At 35.2% G+C, this 27,342-nt stretch overlaps 1 protein-coding gene and 1 long non-coding RNA gene across 3 annotated transcripts in view; one reads left to right on the plus strand and one right to left on the minus strand.

Moving 5' to 3' along the window:
* Positions 1-319: 319 nt before the first annotated feature.
* Positions 320-877, minus strand: LOC138124031 (uncharacterized). The gene is made up of 2 exons (XR_011156979.1): positions 641-877; positions 320-589 (listed from the first exon to the last, which is right to left on the minus strand). It is a non-coding gene; the product is annotated as an uncharacterized lncRNA (long non-coding RNA).
* Positions 878-18,325: 17,448 nt separating this feature from the next.
* side-VII (sidestep VII) overlaps positions 18,326-27,342 on the plus strand; it is a 395,213-nt gene continuing 386,196 nt past the window's right edge. Inside the window, exon 1 of one of the 2 annotated variants that reach the window (XM_069039626.1) lies at positions 18,326-18,834. In XM_069039626.1, coding sequence (XP_068895727.1) covers positions 18,738-18,834 — 97 coding nt within the window. In that variant the 5' untranslated portion in view covers positions 18,326-18,737. The remainder of the gene's footprint in view (positions 18,835-27,342) is intronic. The other variant, XM_069039624.1, reaches the window with a different exon arrangement.

Below are 27,342 nucleotides of genomic sequence, written 5' to 3' on the forward strand. Positions count from 1 at the left end.
ACCGCTAAATAAATGATACATTACCTATCTCAATCGCTTAAAACAGAAAATAATAATTGTTGTGAACATTTTTAATGAATAACACCAAAGTGAGATTAAAAAATGCACTGCCCTGTGCGTAATAAGCGTTTGTTATGATTAGAAAGGATGTTATGTATCACTTCAGTAAGTGATCATCTAAAAATTAATCTACATAAATGAAAAGTAATGAAATTTAGTTTTTCTAATTCGGTATCTAAAACTGTTACATTTCCACATTCATTTCGGTTAGGAAAAGTACTACTTTTCCTACCTAGTTAGGAAAAGTAAAACAAATGAAAACCAGCAATTATATTATTTATTATAAATATGTACTACAACATTATTGCATTCTTTTAACAAACAAAGTAACAAAGTATGTCCTGAATATTTCTAATAAATCCAAACCTTCAAAATTGCCTGGTGATATTGTAAATTCTCGCCTGACGTTTGTTTTAGTGTCTGGAATCTGGATAATGATATAAGACCCCTTGTCTGTAATGTTCTTCACGTCAAGAAAAGTCAATTCCTCGCGACGGCATGCCCCACTGATCCCGATTATCAACATCACCTTTAAAGAGTAAAACAGTTATTTTTTGAATTACATAAAAATCACCTTTACCTTCATCATTAAATAAGTGCCATTATCCGCTTCCCTTAGGAACTTTTCTATCTCCTGCTTGGTAAAAATGTTGGATTTTTTCGAAACCTGACCGGTTGATTTTCTTTTGATGAACGTTATCAGGCTTGCATATTTCTTGATTTCTATATTTTTCTTTAATTGGATTGTAGACCTCAGCATCGAGAAAAGGCTCCATAATGTCGAGCCTTTGAGTTTTCTTGATTTTTGCTCAAAATAGGCCAGCAGAACTTCTTCAGTAATAATATCACGCACTCGCTTTTCACGGCACCAATCCTCAAATTGTTGTTAAGCTTTATCATATTTTTTCCGCGATTTCACGGGTAATAACTCATTGACTGCTAATGCTGCTGATTCTTCTACGTCCGAGCTAACAAATTCAGCATCTTCGGACATTTTTAATCGCAAATACACTCACAACTAAACGAACTCGCAAATTTTTCTAATGTGAAAATTTGTGTTTACATTGATTCCATAACGACTAAAATGAGCTACTCGATTTTTCGAATTTTGTATCCAAAATTTTCAATAAATCCTCAAGAGGTAAGGGTTTTCTCTACCTCATTAGAAAAAATTATGTGTGCAACACGAAGGAAAAGTGTTTTTTTCCGTACTCGACGCGTTTTTAATCTCGACTACGTCTCGATTAAAAATCCCGCATCTCGTACGGAAAAAAGTCACTTTTCCTATCTCGTTGCACAAATAACTATATTATTATAGGAAAATGAAAAGAGAAAAAATTCCATTAAAATTAATACAACATTCTAACGAGATATTTTGTAAGAAATTTAAATATGGAAGATGTAATAAAAGAAAAACTTAGAGAATAATGCAAATAAAATTCATCAACAAGAAGTTATTAGGCCAAGACTAAAAATAGAGTTGAGGTTGTTAAAAAGTCTTCAGACATGCAAGCTGAAAAATTGCTAGTACAAGGAGCAAAAAGTTATAAAAAAATCAACAATTTAAAAAAGAGTAAATTCTAAACACTCCTGGTGTTGTAAATTGGATGAATGAATGAAAAGAGAAGCAATTTTGTTGGGTTTAGGTTTTTCGGTGGGACATGATAACATTTCAATTTAAATTTCATTAACCTCCGTGTTGTTTAATTTAGTGAATCTTTTAATCAATAATCCGCAGAGAATTGTAAAACCGCACACTTTTTCCGTGTACAACAGTCCATTAAAATGCAGCATTCAATTAAAGTGCTCTTTAATAATACCGCACGGCTCCTAGTATACTGGAAACTATTGTAATTAAACGAATACAATTAAAATTTCCAATAATGACTCGCCAAGAACGCTTGACACAATAGAAGCCAGAAATGGAGCAATCTGGAGAACAACCCCGCTTAGGCTTTACTTTGCTGAATAAATTAAAGAAGTTTACGGCGAGTTTTTAATTTCAAATTTCTGTATTAAATACACATTTATATCCTGCCGTAATTAAACGTGAACTAACGATTCGGCCACTAATCCGGTTTCGGAAGATAATCCCCGACCGAAAGGAACCCAAAGAATTTAAGTCTGGCTGTATCTGTCTCGAACAACGTGTTTCTAATTAGCGACACCTCTGAGATTTCACGAGTTGTGAGTTTTGCATAATGCGAAATGACAATTCGGGAAATATTTAAAATTTTAAAATGGTACTGAATTGGAAACGAAACACGATAAATCTGGCTAATGCCAAGCCGTGGGTGTGTAACGTTCGATTTTTGATGGGCTTGAGTTATGTGTTCTGACGAACGCTTGCAACTTCCGAACTGATTCCGATGGTCGAATTTATTCACCAACAATTTACTTTCCGCAATAAAATCGCTTTGACGACCATTGCTCTCGGCTGCTTCAGACGGTGTAATTTATTAGAAACAAACACGTTGCCACTGACTGTTTTATGGTCTTGTACAAATCTACTTTTATTACGTCCTGTTCGCAATACAGTGTGTTTTTTAATTGGCATCATGTAATGAACTTTCTTAATCCACCGTCAAATAGGTTTTCACGAAACACTAAGCAATGCTTGCAGAAAGTTTTTATGCTAAAGCACAATGACAGTCTCAAGTTGTTAATATTAATCAGTACTCAATAATGCTACTCAAGGAACTAATATTTATTAATTAACACATTTTCTTTGCCTGTAAATATCGGGTGTGGCAAGACTGACGCCCCACAGAAGACTATCAAATTCGTGGGACTACCCTGAAATGTAAATTAAAATAGTATATTATTATACGAGTTTAACAAGACGATGTATTATCACATGAGTATGTTTAAAGCACGACGAGCGTAGCGAGAAGTGTTTTAATGGGACGAATGTGATAGTACGTCTTATTAAACGAGTGTAATATGCTATTACAGGTTCGCTTGAGCCTGAAACCTAGTTTTCGCGCTGGAAAATACACCTACCTACCGAACTCTAATGTAAATAACTATTAGAAACGTCTTCCTCAAGCAAATTAAAAAGAAAGTAAATAATATTACATTAGAGAACATTTTGAAGGAATGTTGGAAACATTAAAAGTGGAGTAATGGCGAAGTAATAAATATTAAATACCTTTAGAAGAAAAAATAAGATCAGTGAAAGCCTGAAATCAAAGAAATCAGATAAGTTATATACTCGTAAAGCCGACGTTCTGATAGAGTGAAAAATCTAATTCAGCTATAAGCTAGTAACAAAGTATAGGCGAATAGTTGATGTGACGAAAATATTAAGTCTAGGGGCCAGTTTACAGAAGCGAAATTAAGTTAATCGCAGTCAAATACGAGATTAACTGAACACGTGATCAGATTGAACCAATCGAAGTTTCGGATTCATGAGTTAATCGCCCATTAAAATTTAATTCGAATTAAACATTTATAAACTGGCCCTAGATCTTTTTCTGTTTTAGACCTATCTCATCTGACATTTTCGATTCTGTTTAATTCTAATTGGAGGAACTATTTTCAATACAAATTAAATTTTAAGTTCAACATTTTTATATTTAAATTATACATTTTTTTAACATATGGTTTTAGATACTTAGTTGCCCTTGATGCTAGTTTCCCCCGAAATCATCAACACTTTATTTGCTTCAAATATACTCGAACTTATCATTAAACTAAAGATAACTCGCTTCTTTGTATCGTCGCTTTGATCATGGCTATTTGCTGTCACACTGCGTTTCAGCTTAGTTTAGAAATTAAAAAGTGTATTTGGTGTAAGGAAATTAATAAAGTATTGTAGTTGTGAACACCAAGTGGTCCATTACATTTTACCCCGAAATTACTGGCTCCAAACTGGTTATCTTTTATAACTACTAATCCTCTCATTTTGCTTCTTCTCTTTGAATATCTCAATTCAACGTAATTGTAATTGGTGAAAAGTTTGTTTTAATTGTCATCAGATTTCGATTATTGCTATTAGTTCTAGAAAGATAATAATTAATATATACGAAACAGAAACAAAAAAGAATTTTAGAAGGTAGGAAAATATAGCTTGACAATGTAGATAATGACATTTATAAATAGCTGTTAAGGGTAGATGATCGTAGATAATGAAATATAGAGATGGCACAATATCACAAAGAAAGTTAAGATAGAAACAGAATGTGAAAATCTAAGAGAGAATGTAGCAAGACGAGACTTTTCAGATATTTTAATAATTAAAAAAATATTTGAGAACGAAACAAAATTATCGAGTAAGGGATGACTATCATATCGCTGTTGTCAAAGAAAATATTTAGTATAGTCTAATATCTAACAGAAAAATATGATGGTTGTCAAATACAGTTTTTTTTTTTGTCAATCGCATCATCCTTTGGATAGAACGTAAAGCTTTATCTATTTTAAATTCTAAACTAACACATAAAAATAACCGAAAAAATGTGATTTATTCGTTATCTTAATTAATTCTAAATTTGAATAAAAATTTCTGTAATAAATCAAAATCTACAAATGATATTGTAAAATTTTTTTCATCACGAACCAGGCATTATATTCCATTTTCTGTAGAAGAAAAAAAAATCAAACCCCATTCATAAATTCTTATTTATTTATCTATAAAAACCATAACCAGTGCGCCGGTGGAATAACATTTTTCTCCGAACCATCAAGAACAGAAGGTATCAGCCAATAAATTTTCATTTCTTCCACAGGTTGCCGCTTGATCGATTGCCATCCGATTTGGCTGAAATATTTTCCAAATTATTGGCGTCGCTCCATAATTTGCGTGAATGTGTGCTCTGCCCATTTTTCAGCGCGCCTCTGACGCCGCCTCCGAGCCCGTTTCTCCGACCGAATTAATTTAATTAGGTGTTGCGATTTTATTTGGTGAAAATTTCGACCTAATTAGATAAAACATGAAGAGGGTCGAGATCCAATCCGGCTAAAAACTTTAAAAGCGTGCAGTCGGCCGTTATTGTATGCAATTGGGGGCGGCTACACACTTCCGCTAATTGACGGCGGGCACAGGGCCGGACCGCCTTGATTGATTGGATTCAGCGACGGAGGTTTTCGGCGGCGGCGTAATTCCGCGTGACATATGTTCGGGTGTAAAAAATATATATTGAACATTTATAACTCCCGGCGAACATGCCTAAGGGATCGCTTGAAATCCCTTGTTCCGCAGGGCTAACAATCAATACGGATGGATTTCCAGTACACAACGTAACTGTCTCCTGAACAACATAACGTGAAGTGATAAATGCCCTCGGAAGGGATGAGGGTAATGAAGAGATGTCTAAATATGAAACTGGAGATTTACGGAGGAACAGATATGGAGAGCTTGTTGCTCTGGATCTAAGGAAAATTCAATTTGTATTTGTAAATTTGATCTTACGACGTCTGTATAAATACCGAAAATACAGATCCGTGTTTACGATGCCGGGGAGAAGATTTTCTGCATTTTCTTTCACTGAGGTCCTTCCAAATCGAATCAGATCGAAAGGGATGTTTAGATAGCGATGCGTTTATTTACTACGAACAGGAACCTACTTTGTCTAATCTTTTCCTCTTCATGATGCCAACAGGCGGTATTGTTATGTTGATCCCTCTCTATTCTTCCTTTTATTTATTTTTAAAATTGAATTTTTAAATGTAATCAAAAAAATGAACATTAAATATTTGACTTTAAACTTTCAACACAACACAATCAAGAACTTGATTGAGATTGAGATAGATATATGTAAAAGCAACAACAAAAAATTAAATATAAATAATGACAAGTAAAATTTAAAAAACATTACATTATCAAAAGATGTATCATACCATTGTGTTTAAAAAATTTGGTTTAAAGAATATTTGTAACGTTTTGAAATCGAACGTAATTTTTTTTCTGTATATTTTAAGTTTTAGTTATTATTGTTAGTTAGTGCGTTAAAGACAAATGATGAGGTAATGATTGGTAGATCATTTAGAAAACAACTAAGTACACCAAACATAGGCCCTTGGGGTTCAGCATATTTTATTAACAGTTGATCAGAGATAGTACCTAGATAATATTGTGCAGAATATTATGTATTATGTGCAACGCAGTTAAGTGCTTTAGATAAGTCCTAGCAATTTGCCGATGTAAACAATTTACGTGCGAAGGATATCAGTATAAATTCAATGAGATTATTAACTGAGAAACCGAGTATTGTGGCCAAGCGCCTAGCGCGCCACTTTACATTCGGGAGGTCCCGGGTTCTAACCACGGTGCCGCATGACCAGGTGTGGGTTTTTTTCAGAGGTCTCCCCACACCATCACATCGTCTCATCTCATAGATAAGGCGAATGCTATCAACCTCTCAGTACCACCTACCTATCCTCACCGTACCCATCCCGAATCTTCCCGTCAATGTGGCTGAAAATGCTCTGGAAAGTGTCAGCATTGTGCCAAATTCATGACTATAGCTTCTTCAGTAAGGGAACTTGACTGTTTTTCAGATTTCAGAAAATCTCTAAAAGTATCGTCGACTTTTTTGAAAAGTTTTTCGGCGGCTTCCTGTCCATATTGGGTTTATTAAATTGAAGTATTAGATGAGAATTGACAAATGAAAGTCTCACCTGTAGATGTATCAGCAAAGAACACGAAATAGAGGGGATTTTGGAAGTTTAACGTTAGAAAACTCAGTTTTTAAGACGGAATTTGTAATACAATAGTTACACTTAAAAAAACTTTTGTTTAATTTAATATAACAGCTAAATCCATAAACCAGATCAGATTATATTTAAGAATAACGTGATTATGATTCTTCATTTAATCATTCGTATGTGCTAACTGCTAAACTTGAAATATTGTGAGATAATGTTTATCAACTACCGCAAATCAATTTCAATTTCGATTGATCAAATAACTATTGGTTACCTAATTTTAGCTGTAAATAATTTTCCCAAATTGCCAATACCCAAGTGAACATCATGACAGATTATAAACGAAATGTATTGCTAAATCTGTGACGAACCACCAAACTAAAATATCGAATGAACTAAAATTATACATTTTCTAGAAGGGTAGCTGGATTTCGTTATTTATCGTTTCCAGTGTACTAACACAAACGAATTAATAATTCACAATTTCATAATTATACAGGGTTATTTGCAAGAGGGGTACTTCTGAATTTTTATTTTGCCGCAACCCACAATACCAATGGCAGTAACTACTAAAGGAATGTGTTATTTCTTTTTAAATTAGAAATCAAAGTAAGTTGGATAGATTTGTCACAGATGTCAGATTGGCAGGTAACCTGTATTTAATCAAAATTCAACAAATAAATTAACAAATTAAGTTAATGTAAAAGGTGTTCGAAGTGTCTACCATCGGCTTGTAAACCGCAGCGGCGACAGAATTCTTTCCACACTCTCCATAAATGAAGAGCATGTCAGTCTTTTCGTCGTTATTGTAAAAACAAATTTTTCGAATTGACAAAGGTTTTTTGCTTTAACGTCAAAGAGACAGAACTAAGAGCCATCGTGGATCCACTTATAATAATTATTTTCAAAATTTGAAATAAAGATATTGTTGCAATGTGTATAATGGGTTGCGGCAAAAAGAAATTCAGATATACCCCTCTCGTGAATAACCCTGTATTATATCGGGTATTTTTTTAAATTTCACCTCATAGTAGGCGTTGAAGAGTTGATTGTGAACGCACTATACAGGTTACGGATCACGGATCAGCTGTTTAAATCTTACGTTTTACACGAGTGGCGCGTTCACAATCGACTCTTCAACGAGGTGAAATTAAAAAAAAAACACCCGATACATTCCATTTTATAAATATTTTACGTGTTTTCAAACCATATTTATGCATAGGAATGTAATAAATATTTTTTTTTTTACAGTTTGGGCCTCCTCCACCGAAGCGACGTCCCTCATTACTCGTTTGCCGCCCCCTGCTTGTAATGTATTGACAATACTCACATAACCTGTCATTTAAACTGTCTTGTGATTTAATAACTCCCATTTATTCGGCCGTTGTCGGCTCTTTGTTTTCCCGAACGAAATGGATCAATTTCCTCTGAACAGCACAAACCTTCCACTTCATCCGTTCGCTCTTTTTGTTTATCTTAATATTTCGGATTAAGCTGTCAATAGCCGCATCTATTGATAGAACGTGGCCGTCAGACGCTCCCACTTGTCGACGTCGAAGACTAAAGAAATGCACGGATCTCCGATTTGAAGAGGAAACGAGAACTTTCCAATATCTTTGTTCGATAGGCTGTCATGGGAATTCTTACCGAGTAATTAGAAAATCTGTTTTTCATTATATTTATAAATGTGGATTTATTTCTTGAATTTAATTCCTGATACACTTACAACTGCCTGAATAATTAAATTAGTTGCATAGAAGATTACTAATTTACATATATTTTAAAAGAGCAAGTCATCTATAGATGGTGGATAACTCTTATAATAATTGAATGTTGTGTACAGAGTCATTTGCGAATAATTACGCCCTAAAAGCATAATTTTAATTTCAGAACAAGCTTCGAGTTTTAATATGAGATGACGGTGACGCTGCATCCTAATGAATTATATTCTAAATTATTAATAAATCCAAAATATTTTGCTTTTACTCTGTAAACACGAACAAAAGCCAAAAACTCGATTTTCTTTTCGTTATTTGATGGCAAAGGGTGAATATTTCATATCTTGAAACCTTTCATTCCGAGACTCATTATTTTTGGAACTTTCCATCGTATCCCGTTCGTAATTTCTCTTTTCAGCTGAAAAGCTGTCAGATATGTGTGACGTTTTATCGCGCCATCGAGGTGGGCGGGCGGAAGTGCCGTCAAAGATCTACAGAGCGTTCAAAAGAAGTGCTCAAATAATTATCTAGAGGACTGTCCAAGAGCACTCCTGAGGGAACATTTTCCAAAATTTGATCGTCGCTAATGACCGGTTCGAGCCCTCTTCGGGAACGACCTCCAGTTGTTTGTTCCCGTTCAAAATGCATCAAGCTTGTTAACTCTGTCAAGCAAGTCTCGGCAAACAACGTCGCCTTGTTTACAAGCTTTTGTTGTTATTAGTGAAACAACATCGACACTAAACTTCCGGGTGTGTTTGTTGTCGGATTCGTCCGGTCCACGCAGGCCGAAAGAAAATTTAATTCCGGATAAATTACGAAAATAATTTCGAGTACAAATTACATTAGAATTACTTTGCGGCCGTTGTTTCTTTCAGGTTGGAGCGAATCACTTTACAAAGTTCATATTTATGTACCTGGGCCCGGGCCAAACTCGACAAAGTTGTAAGTGCTGCGGCTGTGGCCTGATATAATATTTCATTTAAACGCAGAAACCGCTTCCACATTCACAAAGAATACGTATCGCGGAAGAATTGAGCGCCCAAAGTGAATATTTCATCAAGGGAGGCCTAATTAAGTGTCCGCGGTCCGGTGGGTACAGTTATCAAAGGGAATAGACACCAAAAAGCCGATTTCTTGTTTACTGAAGAATATAGCTGTAGGCTAAGAGATGCATGTATGAAAACTTGGATGTTGTTAGAAAGGGGAAACGAATTTTTACACTGAAGCAATTGTCCAATTTGATTTGTATCAGATTGTTTGACTAATTAATATACAGGGTGTAATTAAAGTACACGGAAATATTTAATCCGTAAACCACCAAGACATTAGAAGACGATTTGCACAGGCTGAAATTGAAAATTCAAAATTCACCTCATTGCGGCCCGTGGTTGACGCTAATGAAGAGCAAATGAAAGTGTAAAAAAGCTACCACAAAAACGATTACCACGCAAGAAATTTGACATTGACAGTGAATTGTGTCGAAAAAACAGACAAAACATTTTCTTATCGAGGAAGTCACTGAAAACTAGGCCAAATGTTTTCAAAATTTTAAAAATTCGAAAGCTTCACGTCTCGGCAAAATGAAATTGATGTCCCTGAAGAAACTGCGACCATGAGCGCTCCGTGTGTTTACAACAATATTCAACAACTGTTTCAAAACATCTTTCCAAACTCTTGAAAAGAAGCGACAGTCGTAATGATACCCAGACCAGGAAAGGATCACTCAGACTCCATTTTTATTGCCCGATCTCACTTGAGATGGACAATCATAGACAAACTCTTCAAACTAATCCTCAGAATGCATCTGATAGAGATCATTTCATGTAAGAAGTACATAATGCGCACAAACGCGTTTTCGTCGGACAAGTCCATATTCAAATTTTTAAGGGAGGTTTGAGTCCAGCGGCGTACAGACCCATCAACCACGTAGAATCCATGCTCTCATTGTTATTTTTAACCTAACCCCGTTAGTGTTCAGAAGTGTTTTGTTCCTGTTAGTTCCTTTCGCTGTGTATCGTTCTATTTTTCTAACAAATCTGTTCTTTTCAGAGCAACAAGTGCATTGTTCATTCTTTGCATTAATATAGCGACTATAGCGACCCCTTAGCTAATCGAATGTTTCTATGCCACTGATCATCAGCTGACTAGCGTCGTACGGTCAGATTTGTCAGATGAATCATCAATTATGTACTTCTTAGATGAAATGATCTCTACATCTCTTCGAAGCCAATCGCCTCTTCCCACGTCAACAGTTCAGTTTCCGAGTACAACGTTCTACCATGAATCCTATTCTAGAACTCCATACAGACTAGTCCTGGCACGCCAACTTGCAAGACTGCACTCTCGCTGTCTTCCTAGACATCGAGAGAGCATTTGACAAGATTTGGCATCTAAAAACTTCACAAAATCAAGCCCCAATGCGCCAACTAAATGGATTCATTCTTTGCTAACAGTATTAGCAGAGTGAAAGTTGGCAACTATCCCTCCAATTCTTTTCAAATCAAAGCCGGAATCCCACAAGGTTCCGTGCTTCCACCATTATTGTACGTAACCTACTCTTCTGATTTTCCTGTTGCACGTAACCCGCTTACAAAAACCTGATTATTTTCCTCGAAAATTCCATTGTAAGTATGAAAAAACTATCTTCAAAATGTTTCAGTTTATTTATTTTTTATTGCTAAGTATGTGATCTTCTTGCATTTAACGATTCTAACGTTCTCGCCAAGGCGACCTTTTTTAAAGTAGGTTTTTATTGTTATTATTCGTTCCTTGTCCAGTGTCCATCACTCTCAAGTAGCTGAGGTCCGGCGCAGAGCACAAAATGAAGCCACGCCACCCATTAATGAGGATATCGATCGTTGACAAGACAATTGAGACGCGAAAAAAGTTCCTCATAAGTCTGATGACACCTGTTCTTTTTATGATTTCAGTTCTTATTCCAGGCTTGACCGAGAGGTTCCATGAGTATTCGTTGGGTCCGGCGCAAAGCACAAAATAACCCATTCATGAAGAAATGGACCGTTGACAAACAGCTTACGCGTGAAAAGACTTTCTCATAAGTCGACGACATGTTTTTTTATTCTTCCCGATATTAATTCTAGACTTGACCGAGCGTGAGGGGTCAATTTAACAGGGGGGACAACTCAAATCTTTGTAGGATCACATAGTTGGCATCTCAAATGCTTTCAAAGTTGTTTCATGTTCATACATTTATGTACTCGTATTCAGCTTAGTCACTTTTCTGTTGGTCAAATTTCAATTCACTGCAAGTTAAACTTCATTCAGTAAAAAGCACAACAAGAGTATGGAATAATGGAATTTTTTTCTTTTCTGTAAACTCGCATAGTAAATGTTTACACTGATTGTTTTTTTTTTCTGTGTGGTACCCTGTTCGTCTTTGGAATTTTTTGAACAATTTCATCCTGTAACAAAGATTTTTTGGGAAAATGCATAAACGCACAACTGTAGAGGCATTTTTATTACATTCGCCTTAAATCAGGATCATGTCTGTGTTCTCATCGTTCGAATACATTTTAATAGTCGTATTTTAACTTTTTCGTAAATGTCAGTTGACAAAAAAAATTATTGAAAGCAAAGCTATCATGGATTCATAATTTCATATTTTTTTTAACCCCTATTATTAAAATGTTTCCCAAATCGAAAGATAAAAAAAGGACAAAGGAAAACAATTTTATTTAATGAAACATTTAGAACTTAAATTGTAAATTTTAAACTAAGGACGTGGACAAATATTTTGTTGTTTTAAATGCTCCAACTGTTTGCTAAATGTCGTTAATTAAACAGTAACCTAGTCGGTCTCTAATGGCCGTTTGCACCGACGTTCCTTATATTTAAACCAAGCTTAAAAACAATTGTTGCTATGATTTTAATAATTGTAACTAAGGTTTTAAGCTTTTCTTAATTTTAAACTACGACGGTGCAAACGGCTATAAGATGATCGAATAATAAAATTATTCATATTGAAACGTTTCTATTTCCTTGACTTTTCCTCGATGAAACTTGCCTCCCTCATTTGGTGTATTCTTGGTTGCCGCATTCCCTCTGATGAATATTTTGCGAAAAAATACGAAACAAAAATAGTGAGAAAAGAAATATTTATGGATCCTACGTTGTGTTTTATTTTTCATTTTGTTTAATTAGGTTCTAACGAGAGGCCATACCTTCGGAAGGTTTTTCAAAAATAGAATTAAAACGATTGAGCACAATTCACTTAAATTTTATTTAACAAATAATCGAGTGTGGTGGTGGTTGGTCCCAACAAACAGTGTGAATAAATCGGTGAGTTTAATAAAGACGTTGGTGTATATTTAACTCACGTAGATTTGATTCGCGGCTCGCGAATTGAGATTTGACTCATGAATAAATGACTGAGCTGGGCAAATACAGAAGTTTCGGGCGCGAATAGCATTACACGAGTTTGAGATGCGAACTATGTGATCCGATCTAGATTTAAATTATCCCACAATTTAATTGAACCCGACGCGATGCCCTGGAAACATTCAGTCAAAGCCTGGTGTACTCCAGTGATTGAAAATAAAAGGGAAAAAGGTTCTAACAGACTTATAGGGTACCTCTCTTCACGTGTCAGTTGACCTATAGTGCATTCATTTTAAATGTTGGGTTTTGTAATAAAACCTGCCTGCTTTGACACTTGTCCGAAACTCAGTGAATCTAAAACTGTGTTCAATATATTCGGGTCCAAAATTAAAGAATGGTGGGATCGAGATCAACTTTTAGAAGACCAAGTGAAACCATTAACATTTGTTGCCAATACTGGTGAATCATCTAGTGAATTTGATTAAGATGACGATTAATTTTTTATTTGTTTACGTATTTTATTATTTATTTTTTACTTACTTTAAAAGATACATGTAATGGATACTTTACTAATTACTCTTATTTCTTTATTAAGTAATCTTATTTGTCAAATACATTATTTAAAATCAACAATCTCTTTACATTTTTTTGGTCACTGATCACAAAATGTGTTTTAATTTTTTTTACTTGTGGATATTTTAACGTCTCTTTCTTTTGCTCGTCGATAAGATGGTGAAAGTACCAGTACCAGTTTTATATGAACAGAGGGATTCCTACTTTACGGTACCGATACAATGAAAATTTGCCGCTTTCGTAATTTATGGTGTTTTGAGTTTACAACTTTACCCAACGTTTAAAATGAATGCCCTATAGTTTGGTCACTGTCCCGTTTACGGGTGACGCAGCTATTTGTGCACTTACGCCGGACCACAGCTAATTGAGTGCGACGGACATTGGCGGTAGCTTCCCCGACGGCGAAGGCTCCCAAGTGGTGGATAATTAATGAGGCTATTTTATAATAAGTTAGTAATAGATCGCCTTGGCGAGAACACGTTTCCCCAATCGGTAAATGCAAGAAGGTCACATACTTCGCGATAAAGACTTTAATCCAAGAATCTAAAGAGTCACGTGGTCGTCAAATGCTCAAAGAAAATAATACAATCTTTACTTTAGAACGATAAAGAACTAAATGCTGTTTGACTAATTAGATCGCGACTACAAATAATGTACATGAATTAGAGAAATAATTTACCTTGTAAATGTAAAGCACGTGGTCACAAAATGGCTGCTGGAAGTACCGAACGTACCTTCGGCTACTTTGGAGATCAAACCCCGAATGAATCAAAAAAGCCTTGTTTCCCGTTCCGCATCCGGTTTTATCATTTCTGACGCACCCCACTTTCGCAACCCCTACTTGACCAAAGTGGCCAATCAGCTCGGTTCTACTTTTCGCCGATCGCGTCACCTTTTCGATACCTCTAAAATTACAGTTTCCGTTTTCCACCATTATTTTAAATGTTTAAAGTTAGACTTTTGATAGGACCAGACCGAATGTACATAATTTATTGTTGAATTAGAACTCTGAAAAAGAACATTACTGACTCTATACAATAATAAACCTCAACATTGTAGTGACCCAGTTTAAAATTTAAATTTTAATTCCCGGTACCGCCACGAGAGCGCGCCAAATGTGAAGGTACTAGCGGCTAGATTAGGAACTAAGGGATGGGGTTGGCAATCCTGGGGAGTTGGCGAAGCTGAGGAAGAGCGGAAATATAGCGGGGATGAAGCGGTCTCTCGCGCGGGTGGATTATTTTGAAACCTAAATTGGGCTTGAAACGCTGTGATGCAAGTGCCATGTCATGCAACTAAATTCCGTTGATCTGCTACTTCTAAAAATTGTTCTGCAAAACTGTTATAATTAATAATTAATTCGTAATTTTCATTCTCTCTCTCTCTCTCACTCACACCTCTGATTTCTACGACTACCTGACTTTACCGTTACCCTGCTGTCTGTTTTCTACCGACTCCCTTTTTGCTATGCCTTGTTACTTTTCTAACTAAGTGCAAACGATTCTAGTTATTTTCTACGATAAAGCCCTCTGTTTCTAATTTGCAATTCTCGCCCTTTACTTACAAATATGCCATAAATTTGAGAATGCTAAAAAAGGTAAATTAACCTAATGAACATTGATTTGGTGGTTCTCTCAATTTGAAACCTGCTAACATCCAATTCATTAATTTAATTATCCCCTGATTTTAACTGGACTCCCCAAATTGTCGAACGAGTAAATTTGCAATGTTTCTTTACCCATGAAAACTGTTATCTTTGTGTTTTGTTCGGACCGGGCGCGTACCTGCAATTTCAAAGAAAGGTTGGCAGATTTCACTTGCGGAATGTGGTACCACTCAATTTACAACTGACCAGCATTTCCGTCGCAAATGAACGGTTTTTAAAACATTTCGTTGAAATTATTTTAAAAATTAAAATTCTTAATTTATCGAACCTACTAAAACCGGTACAATATTACAGGGTGTTTGAAAATTGCTAGTACAAAAAAAAAAAACTGTGGCATCTAGAAGCCCTAAGAAATCCAAAAAACCAATTTTTATTTTTTTTAAACAAAAGGGATAAAGTAACCCTATCCCAGCATATTTTACGCCTCAGGCGGGGCAGTATTTTTTAAACCTTGGTAACCAAGCGTGATAATGAAGGACTATACAACAATATGAAAAATAAATATTTTTTTGCAAGATTTTGGCAACTAACAATGGTACTAACAATTTTAACCCAATTTTTAGTAATTTTTATCTCGAAAACTAGAGGACTTTTATTAATTTTTTTTTTGCCGATGACTTTAACTCACCATCACCAATTACCAGTATTTTTTTGTACTAGCAATTTTCAAACACCCTGTATAATAAATAAAAATTGTCCAGTAATATGAACTCCCAAAATTGCTGCCCATAAATTCACCTTTTGGGGCCATTGTGTGTGTTTCTTGAAAAAAAAAAACACCAGAACCTGTAAAAAATTAAGTGCGCGAAAAATCATTTTGAAATTAGTAGAACTCAGTAGAAAAACCGTTAACACGAAATAAAGTTTACCCCATGTAAATCCCTATGGTTCTTCGAAAAATAGTAGTTTATTTGACGAGTTCTTGTGCAAATTGGTGAAAAAGTGCTAAGAAGAATAGTTTTGACTATTCCATTCACCTCATTTGTAAAAAAATAAACATTCAAATAAAATCCTGGGCTGGGAAAGCGTTGAAAACCGTAAAGTGTTATGCTTTTTTAAAGTGTAGATTGACCTCTAACCTAAAATTTAGAGCCAAAAAATTTTTCGTTTATCTTCCTTTACAGTGTTTTACATTAGTACATTAATAGAATAACTTAACGATTCCTATTTTCGAAGCAAATATCTAAGGGCACCCTTTGCTGAAATCAAACATGTTCAATTATGTCCCGATTAAACATAAACAAATGTCATTCGTGTCAAACGGCTGGAAATTCAAACTTTACACTGTTCTAAACGGTTTAATTTTTCCAACGCCTACTCAGCCCAGGATTTTATTGAACACTCGATAAATGTAAACTATTCTGTACCAGTAAAATTACACTTTTGTAAAAAAAAACACTTTGAAATTAAATGATAAAATTAATTTTCGGAAAAAAAAATGTTTTTCTTATATTTATTTAAATTTTTATTTCGTTATTCGATAATCGGGCCGTTTCCTCTAAATCTTGTTCAAAAAACTTCGACGTACATTCTAAATAACATTTCCAACGAATCATTTGACAATCGCAGCATTTACTATTAAGGCGTTGTCATTTGTGTTTAGATTCAGAAGATAAACGTCTTGAATAAACAAAAATAAAGTTCTAAAAGAGTTTGTCAAATATTTACAAATGATACGATAAACCCAAGTTTAAGAATGTTTCACCTAGGAAAGATTTACGTAGGGTGAAGTGAGGAAATATTGATCACATAGGCATTTCCGATTACTGCAGGACTGAGAAAACCAGAAAAATGGACGTAATCTGCTTAGTACTGATCTTTAGGGAAACACATCTGAAACTTTTTCTGTAGGGGCGAAGTCGTTAAGACTATTCACTGATACTAAGAGCGAGGTTTTAATCGTTCATTTTTTTCTAAGGAAGTATTTAGTATACAATCTAACCAGATATGTAACAACACATTTTCCACTAATTTCAATAATTATTGCAGTTTGTGAGGGCGGATGGTAATGAATTTTATAAATAATATACAATGCACTTCTAAAAATTGCAGTTCGGGGTAAGTCGGATCAGTTTTGCTCCCTTTTGTTGAAGTGTTTAGGAGGACAGCAGATGACATCCAGTCATACATTATTATAGGTCCGTGCTCTTCTTCAATAGTTACGCTGGTCGTTTGTAGTATTCCTTGGTGAATTTTTCCCTTTCATAATGTTTTATACTTTCTCGCATGATAATGGCAGTTCCTCCATGTGCTTTGTCACTTGGGTGCTCGCTTGGGTGTCTCTTATACATACCTATGTAATTTGTATTTAGAAATCCGCAAGTAGTGCTTTTCTGAGTAGTGCGTTTCAGAGATCACCATCATGTCTATGTTTTGGTCATATAAGAATGTTTTAAGTTCTTGGGCATGTTGCTGAAGGCTGTTGGCATTGCATATATGTAGCTATTTTCTATTTTTGATGCTCTAATAGCAGAGCTAATTTACTGACGACAGTGGTAAGTAAGTTGAGCGTTGTACTTATTTGCGCCATAAACTTACATACAAATCATTTCTTCGAGTTTAATAATTGCCGGTACTGTTAATATTCTATTCTTAGTAATTTTTATCGCAGAGACTGACCTGATATTGTTATCACCTCGCGCGTGCACTACTTGTATATCGGTTCGGAAAAAAAACATCCGTTCTGCACTCTGACAAACACACGATTAAATAATTACTATCTTTATTCTGTGTGGCTAATTAACAAATTCTTAAAAGCAAAATTCGCCAAATGGTTGAATTCAAATTTTTGCAAATTTTTATAATGTTTCAATTGAAGAAAACTCTCCAAAAATGGCAGTAGTCGAATGTGATAAGAGTGTAACTGTCAAATTTGGTCAGTTCAATTAAATTTAGTCTAACTGTGCCGGTTAGCAGGGTATTCTACATAAATGATATCAGAATCAATTATTTAAAAGCAATAACGATATGCGGCCCATGTGAAAATTCGGTCGATTTCAATTTAGCCTGGCCAATTATGCAAAATAAATGTCGTACCGTCATCATCATGTAATCGTAATATAGTGGCACTAATCTCGCATTGGCCATTTCCGTTTACGATCGAGTTTTAATAATCGAAGGCCTGAGATCGTCCCACCCCCAGAAAAACACGGCGAACCGCCGCGCCTCACCCGTCCAAAGCCCGGCTTACTCCGATTTTTTTTCCAAATATGATAACACGGGGGTTATAAGTAAATCCCATTGTATTACAGGTACGGGATAAGGGATGATAAAGGCATGCGCGACGTTCGGACGCTAGTGGGGGCGAGACCTGAGAAGCGCCAGTATCAAGGGTGCTATGACGAAAGCGTCATCACAGTTGGCCAAGATCGATAATAAATTAGTCCGAAAATCGGGAAAGTGTCCAGCAGTGTGAAGACAGTCCGAAGACTGCGTCCGGTCGGGGATGGCGAAGTTGTGAGTTTCGGTGGAGTGGCGAAGCGACACCCCCGACTTGAATAAAGTTTGTTCTGTAAATGTTTTCATAGTTAATAAGGCAGGGCAACGAGACAATCGGCAGGATCGCAATGTTCAGCCGGTCGTGATCACAAACTCGCCACATCCAGTGCGGTCAGAACTGACTCCCGGAACGGTCCTAAATGCGTCTCGGTGGATTGGGAGTAGCGCGGGGATTTCCGGTTATGACTTGAAGTGAGTGTGTGGTATTTTTGGTGATTGAAAATTTAACTTCCGTGATGCTCGCCCGGATTCTAGTCAGGATGCTCGTTCTTTCTCGATGTGTGTTTCTTTTTGCTTTACTCGCACCGGATTATGCTAACGCCGGCAAAGATGGTAAGTCCACGAGCGTGCAGTGTCCTCGCGGCTGTCTTCATGCCCCGGAATGAATTAATAATTGGGGAGTGAATGGAGCAGCGCACTTAGAAATTTTTCGCATGAAATATTCACCGACAAAGTACTCCGGCTAATGCGGGATATTTACAGCGGAGGGGTATGATTTTTGGGGTGTCGGCCAATTTAAAAATAGGCATGTACGGGCACACGATTTCCTTGTGAATTAAAAAATATATGTATATATAACACGATTCGTGTCCTAACAAGTGACATATAGCTAAAATAACTCACGTTCTTGGAGCTAATTAACTGCAGCACTGGCAACTCAAGTTTTTTTAAAGTTCGTTTCGGAATTGGTGATGATTTTTTAATATGTCAGGTGAAAGCACAAAGTGCGAAAATGTTCTACTTTGTTAAATTTTATTCAATTTCATAGATTTTAGAGCGGATTAAGCAAAAATAACTTTAGATCAAGTAAACCTTACTTGCAAACTCTTATTTTTGGCACCGCTTATTATTTGATCAAAATAACAAATTAAGTTCTGGCTTGTGAATCTTTGTTTTGCTCATTTAAGTCTTGTGATCGATAAATGATAAATATGACAGGATAATATTTTTAAAATTTTTATTGCATCTCTTGTGGTTTATCAATGTTTAACAGGGAATGTAATAAACAGATTTTATTGCCATTTTTGATGAAATTAAAGCTTTTAATGGCCTCACTATTTTGCATTTTGGACATCAATTTTGAACTACCGCGAACCGGAATTCCTTTGGTAAAGTTGTTCCGTTTGTTTAGTAGGTAATATGCATGAAAATAAACCATATTGATTCGTAAAAACAATTAAACATTTGAATGAAATGAAAGGTTTAAATTTATTATTTATTGACGACAAAACAACTTTAGTAACATGTAAATGTCAACAGGTTACTTGGTTTTTCCTTCCTATTTAATTTTGGAAACTTTCTATGTTCGCAACAATATTTCATAAAGTCCCTTAAAAAATTTGATTTCAGTAAACTACTCGTTGGAAATATTTTAGTTCGAATAAAGCCCAAAACAGTTCAACAGCTTCGCTGTGAGTGACACATTGTTTGTTTTGTTCTACCGGTTCAATACGCTGGGCTTTTAATTCATCACTGATTTCTCTAGTAAAGCGTGTAAAAGTCATATTCGGTCAAAATAGCGTAACTGAACTAATCATGAAGGACCAGACGTCTATCGACGCATTTTTGCAAATGTCTTTTTATACAGGGTATTTCACGTGTGATAATGAGCACGACGAAATTAAAAATGCAACTCACAATACATTTGGAACGGAAAGCTGGATTTTACCGCGTCCTCATCCAGATTTACGTTGCAAATGTATTGTGGGTTGCATTTTTAATTCCGTCGTGCGCATTATCACTCGTGAAATACCCTCTATTTACTTGCACTTGAAAAATTCCTACACCTTCCCTTGTTTATCAATTTCTTGACATGCAGTTTCCATTTAAGAGTTTTTTTGTAGTCTTATTTACTCACAATTAGTCATCTGTCAAGTTGAGATTCTTCCTTTGAATATTGTAAACACGACTAAAAATATTGTCCGAGATAAAAATCAAATTCTGATTGTCCTATACTGCTGCTGCTGCCTGCTGTGTGTTTATCTTTTTATCTATGGAATTTTCTTTCGTTCACGACAACTTTTGCAACAATTGTAATGTTTTTTTTTCACAAATTGTTGGTATCAGTACATGACTCCAGGCGTATTCATCTTAGGGCAATCGAATTATTATGGGCGATTTTATACAAAGTGTGAATGCGAGGCTAATCGATTTTAGTACTAACCAGATAAGCTTCTTTAGAAATATACATTACTTTGTATACATTTTGTACCTTTAACAATGTCTAATAAAAAAAATCAGGCCAATTCTACTAAGAATGCATGGTTTTCCATATACATGTTTTTATATTATACTAGCCTCTAGTGACGTACCTAACATAGTAAAATAAAATAGTCTAACCATGACACTGGTGATTTTTGATTAAGACAAGATTAAAATTTCAGAATAAATTTTATAATTGTGATAAAATAATTCTTAAACTGTTACATCATCTCTAGAGAAGTTTCAATTAATACAGGCTGTCCCAGAACTGGCGTAGATCCCGTTAACCACGTGCTCCGCTCTTTCTGCTGAGAAAGATTTCACTAGAATGCTTTTGTTTAACCTTATAGTTTTTAAACTACAGCAATTTTAAGTTAGCCAATCACAACAGAAAGATCACAGATAAATCTACCGTGAGCTGTTGTTTCCTAGGAAACGCATGGTTTGAATTCATATTTGTCTACGATGATTGGTTAAATTAAAATCGTTGTAACTTAAAAACAAAATGGATTTAAACAATTTTTCTTGCAGAATCCATTTCAGAATAAATATTTACATTTGCAGTTAACAGCATGTACGCCAGTTCTGGGACACTCTGTATATGACAATATTTTAAACCCTTTAAATAAGAAAATTCCTTAAACTATTACAAGCCTACAAGATGAACCCAAGTTGTGTTTTAGTAACTCAAATATTTTTTATTTTCTAAAATAAATAATAAACCATCTTCAAACTCACTATTTCCTTCTATTAATTTTTAACGAAGCTACCTAGAGATACTATTGAACAGAGAACAAACCATAAAAATATTGGATCAAAGAAACTTGTCACAATTGTTGGAAAAAATATATGTACGAGTCTAATATGTACAGGGTTATTATAAATGTTTGTAGTCCAAGTAGGCGTAAAAACTGAATGTAAAATTTATGGTTGCCGCTCAATATAAAAAACATCAAAATGATGTGAATAAGTGAGTACACATCTAAAAATGACAGTGACAGCGACAAAAATTGACAGTTCACATGAAAGCGGCAAAAATTTCATAACATGGGCATGGCCTGCTTCGACTACAATCATTTATAATAACCCTGTATAAGTATTGTTATACATAAGTGCTATAACACATTTTATCAACTGATTTATTACCACATGACACCGGGAGTTGTTTTTTTAATTTTCCAAAATAACAGATCCACGTAGTGACTTTTGATAAGCTAGTGTGCTTTTGAAAATCGTTCCCAAACCGTGCCGCGGCCTAATTAAACCACTCTGTATGCAATTATTCGAGTGATGGATTCGGGAATAAAGAAGCCTCAGCGGCGCTTCCGCGCTAATGACTGCGAAATTTCGAATGGCAATATGGTTTTTATTACGAGCTAATGAAGTCTAAAATGAAGCCGATAAAAAATCGTCTTCATAATTGTAAATCTCCAGGCCAAGTCGGCTGTTGAGCGAATCATCCGTCGAAAATAGCCCCGCCTTTCTGACCTCCTAATTACGGTCGAAAATTAAAAAGTTTCGGATCCATCAGCATTTACTTTTCTGTTTTGGCTTTTTTGTCTCGTGAATAATTAACGCTCTAATGGCGGCCAAGTCCACCGAATTAAAAAGTCCCCGTCTCGCCAATCGAAACTGTCGGATTAATCCCACTGCTGACAATGCCCGTCCTGTCGATTTTTCGATTCAATTTAGTGTCGTTAGTGTCAATTAATCAAGACGTCTTGTCACCGTTGCCTTTCGATATCCAATCATATTCGAACATGATCGAAGCTTTCCTATCGCACTTGGAGAAAATTAGTTCTCGGGCTCGCTGACAAATATTAATTTTTTTTCACTTTAACCCTAAAAATTTTTTGAAAGCTTTCACAGGTCGAGTAGAAAAATGTAACTTCGTTAACTGAATTAAATTAGCTTTTCATGCTTCGGTTTTATGTTCGATTCCTTAAGGTCTGCTAGTTATAAAATTGAAAGCGGCGAAACTAATTGGATTTTTTCCGGGTTCACTCTTAAAACCGTAAATTCAATAGAAACCGTCACGACGAGACCGGGTGCAGAGTTTAGCGCAACTTTAAATAAACACTCAATTAGTTCATGTTTAAATTCAGGTGGAGTTTCACAAATAAAATGAATCAAACTAGTGTCGGATCGCGTTTTTAATGAATGCAAATAAACTCTACAAAGTGGAACGTATCCGTTGTCGCAGGCCACGTTTTTTCACAAATCTCAGTTGTTTAAACGTGATAGTCACAAACGCGACCACACTCACAAATTCGTCCCAATCCAATCAAGTGAATTTGTGTAACACATTTATGTTTTTCTCTTGCAACTAATACTTAGCATCTTATGTTTGTAACATATTTTATTGTGTTTTGAATGTATTGTTTAGTATTGTAAATATTTAATAATAGTTTGTTATTATTTTATTAAGTATTAAATTTGTAATATTATAAACTTTAAAATTCATTTCTCACGCTTTCATTCTCTCTAAAGGGATTTGAATTTTTAGAACTGACCACCAACTACCTAATAAGATTCGTTAATTTCTGTGTAACTTTATTTGCATTGTCCCCACGCTTGAGAATAGTACTCGTGCTGCGCACTCGTGATATTCAAATTCAACCGTGAGTGATATTCGTGACAGCATCACAAAAATAGTCGACATAACTTTGCCAACTCGTGGTATTATATGTGATTATCGTTCACAAACTCGTCAATGCTCACAAATTGGAAATTTCTTCATGAATCTTTGAATATAACCGTTGTTTCTTTTCACAATATTGCAACAACGCACAATACTCAAATCAACTTATGCATTACCTCGCCTAGTTGCGATGCATCTCAACGGTTGTTTGCATATTAAAATGCCTCATTCCGACTCAATATTCATCTCGAACAGAAAGGAAATAATTTTATTCAGAAGTATATGTCAAAATATGCGCATACTTATGGTTTAAAATTCATAAGAGACTTACATGCTTGATGGATAAAATAAAATAACGTTTTATATGCAAATATACCGTGATTATAAAGTGAAATTAAAGAGACACCATCTGGAGTCTTTTAATTATTAAACGCTCCACTTCTTATTTCGGCAAGTGCGTGTTTTGACGTTTGTGCGTCGACTAACGCCCTCTAGATCGATTGGATTGACCACTGGACATTTCAAAGCCGTGCTCTCGAGCATAAACTTCGCTCCAAATGGACACCATCCTAAAATTATCTGTTTATTTAAATTGAATTAGTTGTAAGGGTTACGAGGTGTTTTATGGATGGCAATCACGCTATTTTCATGTTAATCGTAAAATATAATGTGATGTGCAGGTGTATGGAAATTTACAAGATACCAATAGCTAATTTGACGTTTTATGACCTCTCGGGGTATATCTAATTGAAAAGAGCGCGATATAAAAGCGGTTTAAGGGATGATAAAATTTTAAGAGACAGTTGTCACAGGAATGTCCCGGATAATGATCGCTTAACATGCTATTGGAAACATATATTTGTCCAGAGTTTGATAGCTTCAGGTTGACTTCCTTATTCTTCTCTGACGAGCAGTTTTTTCTCGGACCTAGCCCTTGTTGGCAAATAATAAATTAAGAAATAGATAATAGTGGCAGCTAATCACTTGGCATTACGAGGAGTGCTGCGTCTTCTCCTCGAGTTTCTTGACTCCGCCGCGACATAATTCTCTGTCTTTTTATCTGCGTTTTCAGATCTAACGTTCCCTCAGATAATCCTGAATTGTTGCACACTCTAATGCTGTAATTTTTTGTTGTGTACAGAGTGCCAACGAAACTCAGACAATTTCTTTTATCTCAATTGACGTCCACCAAAGTAGATGGAGGCGCGTGATACCCAAACTGATTACTCTGCCATGCCGCTGTTTTCACTCCTCCGTACTAATTTTTTAGTTCTAAAGAGTAAACAGACAGATCAAGTAAAAAACTGTGATGATAACATTTATCAGGAAGGTTGGTAGATTGAATCGTACAAGTGTCAACTGTCTATTTCTATTTAAAAATAAATTTGTGAGTTTGTGACCAACTATTCTAATCAGTTTGAAACGAAAGTTGAGAACGGTTCTCATTTTGCCAGTTGTTGACAACTGAAACTCGTACGATTCAATCTACGACTCGAGTTTTGGATTTCATGGTCTGCTGATCACAATACACTGAAAGTACGAACGTCACGCACACTGGTTATGATTTTTTGATGTTCATTAAGAGGTAACATTGAAACGGTGAAGAAGATCTTCCCGATCGATGGTTTACGACTTTAACCATTAATATTCACGCCCCCAAGTGATATCGTTCTTGTATCTTGTCAGTGGCGGTGTTTATTATTGATAGACTTATTAATCGTTGAGTTTGCGACCCTGTCAGATGTTCGTCATCTCGAGTCACCATCTAATAAAATTAATATTTATTGGAGATGAGCAGCTTGACCGAATTCGCAACAAATTTCAGAATTTCATTATTCTTTAATATTTGGTCCTGAATAAAATATGAATGGTCATATTTTTGCGACAATTTATGAGCAGGTTAAGTTTACATTTGGGTGTGATTTATAGAAGAGGGCAGTATAGGTTTCGGATGAAATTTTTAGTGTACTTGTTGTGTCTTTCTCAGTGAGACTAAAAATAAAATCTGGATAGTAACTTATCAGACCCAGCCGCAAGCATAAAAACTGTTTGTATTTTTGTTTGAGTATTTATTTGGTTTCCATTCAATTGCAAGAGACAACACGAAAACTGCGAATTGAATTATTTCATAATATGCTTTGAAGGGCTACAAGAACAATGAATATTTGTATTTTTGAGATAAAATATTTTCGCAAATGCTTTCAAAAAATTCTTTTTAAATTATTATTTGTTCTTCACAGTTGGCGTTCACAATAGATACAATGGACACAATTATATTTGAATAATTGTCTTCAAAATTGTAACAAACCATTTTATGTTATAAAATAATAATTCCGCTGAGGCTTTTTATATATGTACTATAATTTATGGGATAAAAATGAACTTTTTTATTAAAAATAATTTTAAATGATGTTCATAATTGTTTCCTAATTCTATCTTTGGTCTCAATGATTGTTTCTGTTGATGAAAAATGGAAATATATTTTTTTAAATTTTATCAAAGAATAATAGTATATTATGCAACAAGGATAATAAACGTCTTTTTAGTCAAGAGTTTTATTAGGCACGAGCGCGAGCGTAGCGACTGTTTAATAAAATGATAAAATGCATCACTAAAAATTTTATAAACGAGTTGCATGCTATGCTTTTTTGTGTACAAAAAATTCAAACCTTGTTCAAAGATTTTCTTGAATATCTCAACCTACAATGTATGAGTATTTCAGATGATGTTAAATAAAACTTAATTTGAATGTAAAACATCTTGAATTTTTAATTGCAGACTTAATAATGTAGCAGCAAAAATTAACAGAAATAATTTTTTGTAGTTAAATATTTTACGACTGCATAATTTACAACAAAATTTATCAACGACACTGTAGATAATTTTGCACTTTATTGGAGCAACCTGAGCACCATTATCCCAGCCTTATGAGAAACGCCACCGTCAGGACAATGGTCCTTTATAATGTCCTATGGATGCAGATAGCAGCCTCGTCGTTACGACGTCATTCCCCCTACTTCGTCGTCACACATGTACATTAAAACCACCTGCATTAGATACATAATCCTTACCGACACCGTTGACAACACTAACAGAAACACTAATTAAAATCCATTCGAGGACCTGGAATAATATTTACACATGGCGGCCTAATTAAATTATGTTCCAGCGGTGTAAAAACCTAATTCTCTATAAAAATTAAGGTAATGCCAGTTTCCAGTGATAAATTTAACACCACAGGCAGTTAATAGCGTCGTTCTCATTATTTAGGTGAGCTAAGCAAACACAAACCGGAAATAAAATAAATGTTTGATGGTAATTAAATAGGTGGCTTGGAGAAACCGGAAAATTTTAAGCAAGTGGCGAGCCCGAGGGATGCAGCAGCGAAGTTTCGAGCGAATTGTTCTTCGGTTATTGAAAATTATAAATTTATAGATTCACGTAGCGTGTACGGAAAATAACACTCTAAGTGCTCGAAGGGAGCGGGACATTCGATAGGATACCACTCGCACTGACTTTTTAATATAAGGTCATCTTCCTGCCATTGGTTCGGTTGTGCGGGAGGGAAAAAGTTTCAGCACAGCGGGTTTTGAAAATATAGCGGTCAGTGGCTGGTGCAAATTCAAAGAATAATAATTTGCCCAAAATTATATAATCATTATATTCAAAACTGCACAAAACTTAAAATATGTATATATAAATATAAACATATAAACTTCGCAGCTAAGCTCCGCCTACAGGTCCTTCTCGTCTGATTTTCATTCTACCTGACTAAAACCTTTTAAATGCTACGCCACTGGCTTTTTCGTTTCTGTATCCAGCTAGACACGAAGCTCCATTCGGTATACGCCGGAATTTATCAATTAAGAATTTCCCAACTGTAATTATGTAACAAGGGACTAAAACGTGTCTTTCAGTATAAGTTTTGCGCAAGCGCAACGCCGGCAGTAATTACATGAGTAAGCCTAAGTGTTTTTCTTTTCGAAAATAACTCGGAC

The sequence above is a fragment of the Tenebrio molitor genome, chromosome 2 (genome assembly GCF_963966145.1).
Source record: "Tenebrio molitor chromosome 2, icTenMoli1.1, whole genome shotgun sequence".
Lineage (NCBI taxonomy): Eukaryota > Metazoa > Arthropoda > Insecta > Coleoptera > Tenebrionidae > Tenebrio > Tenebrio molitor.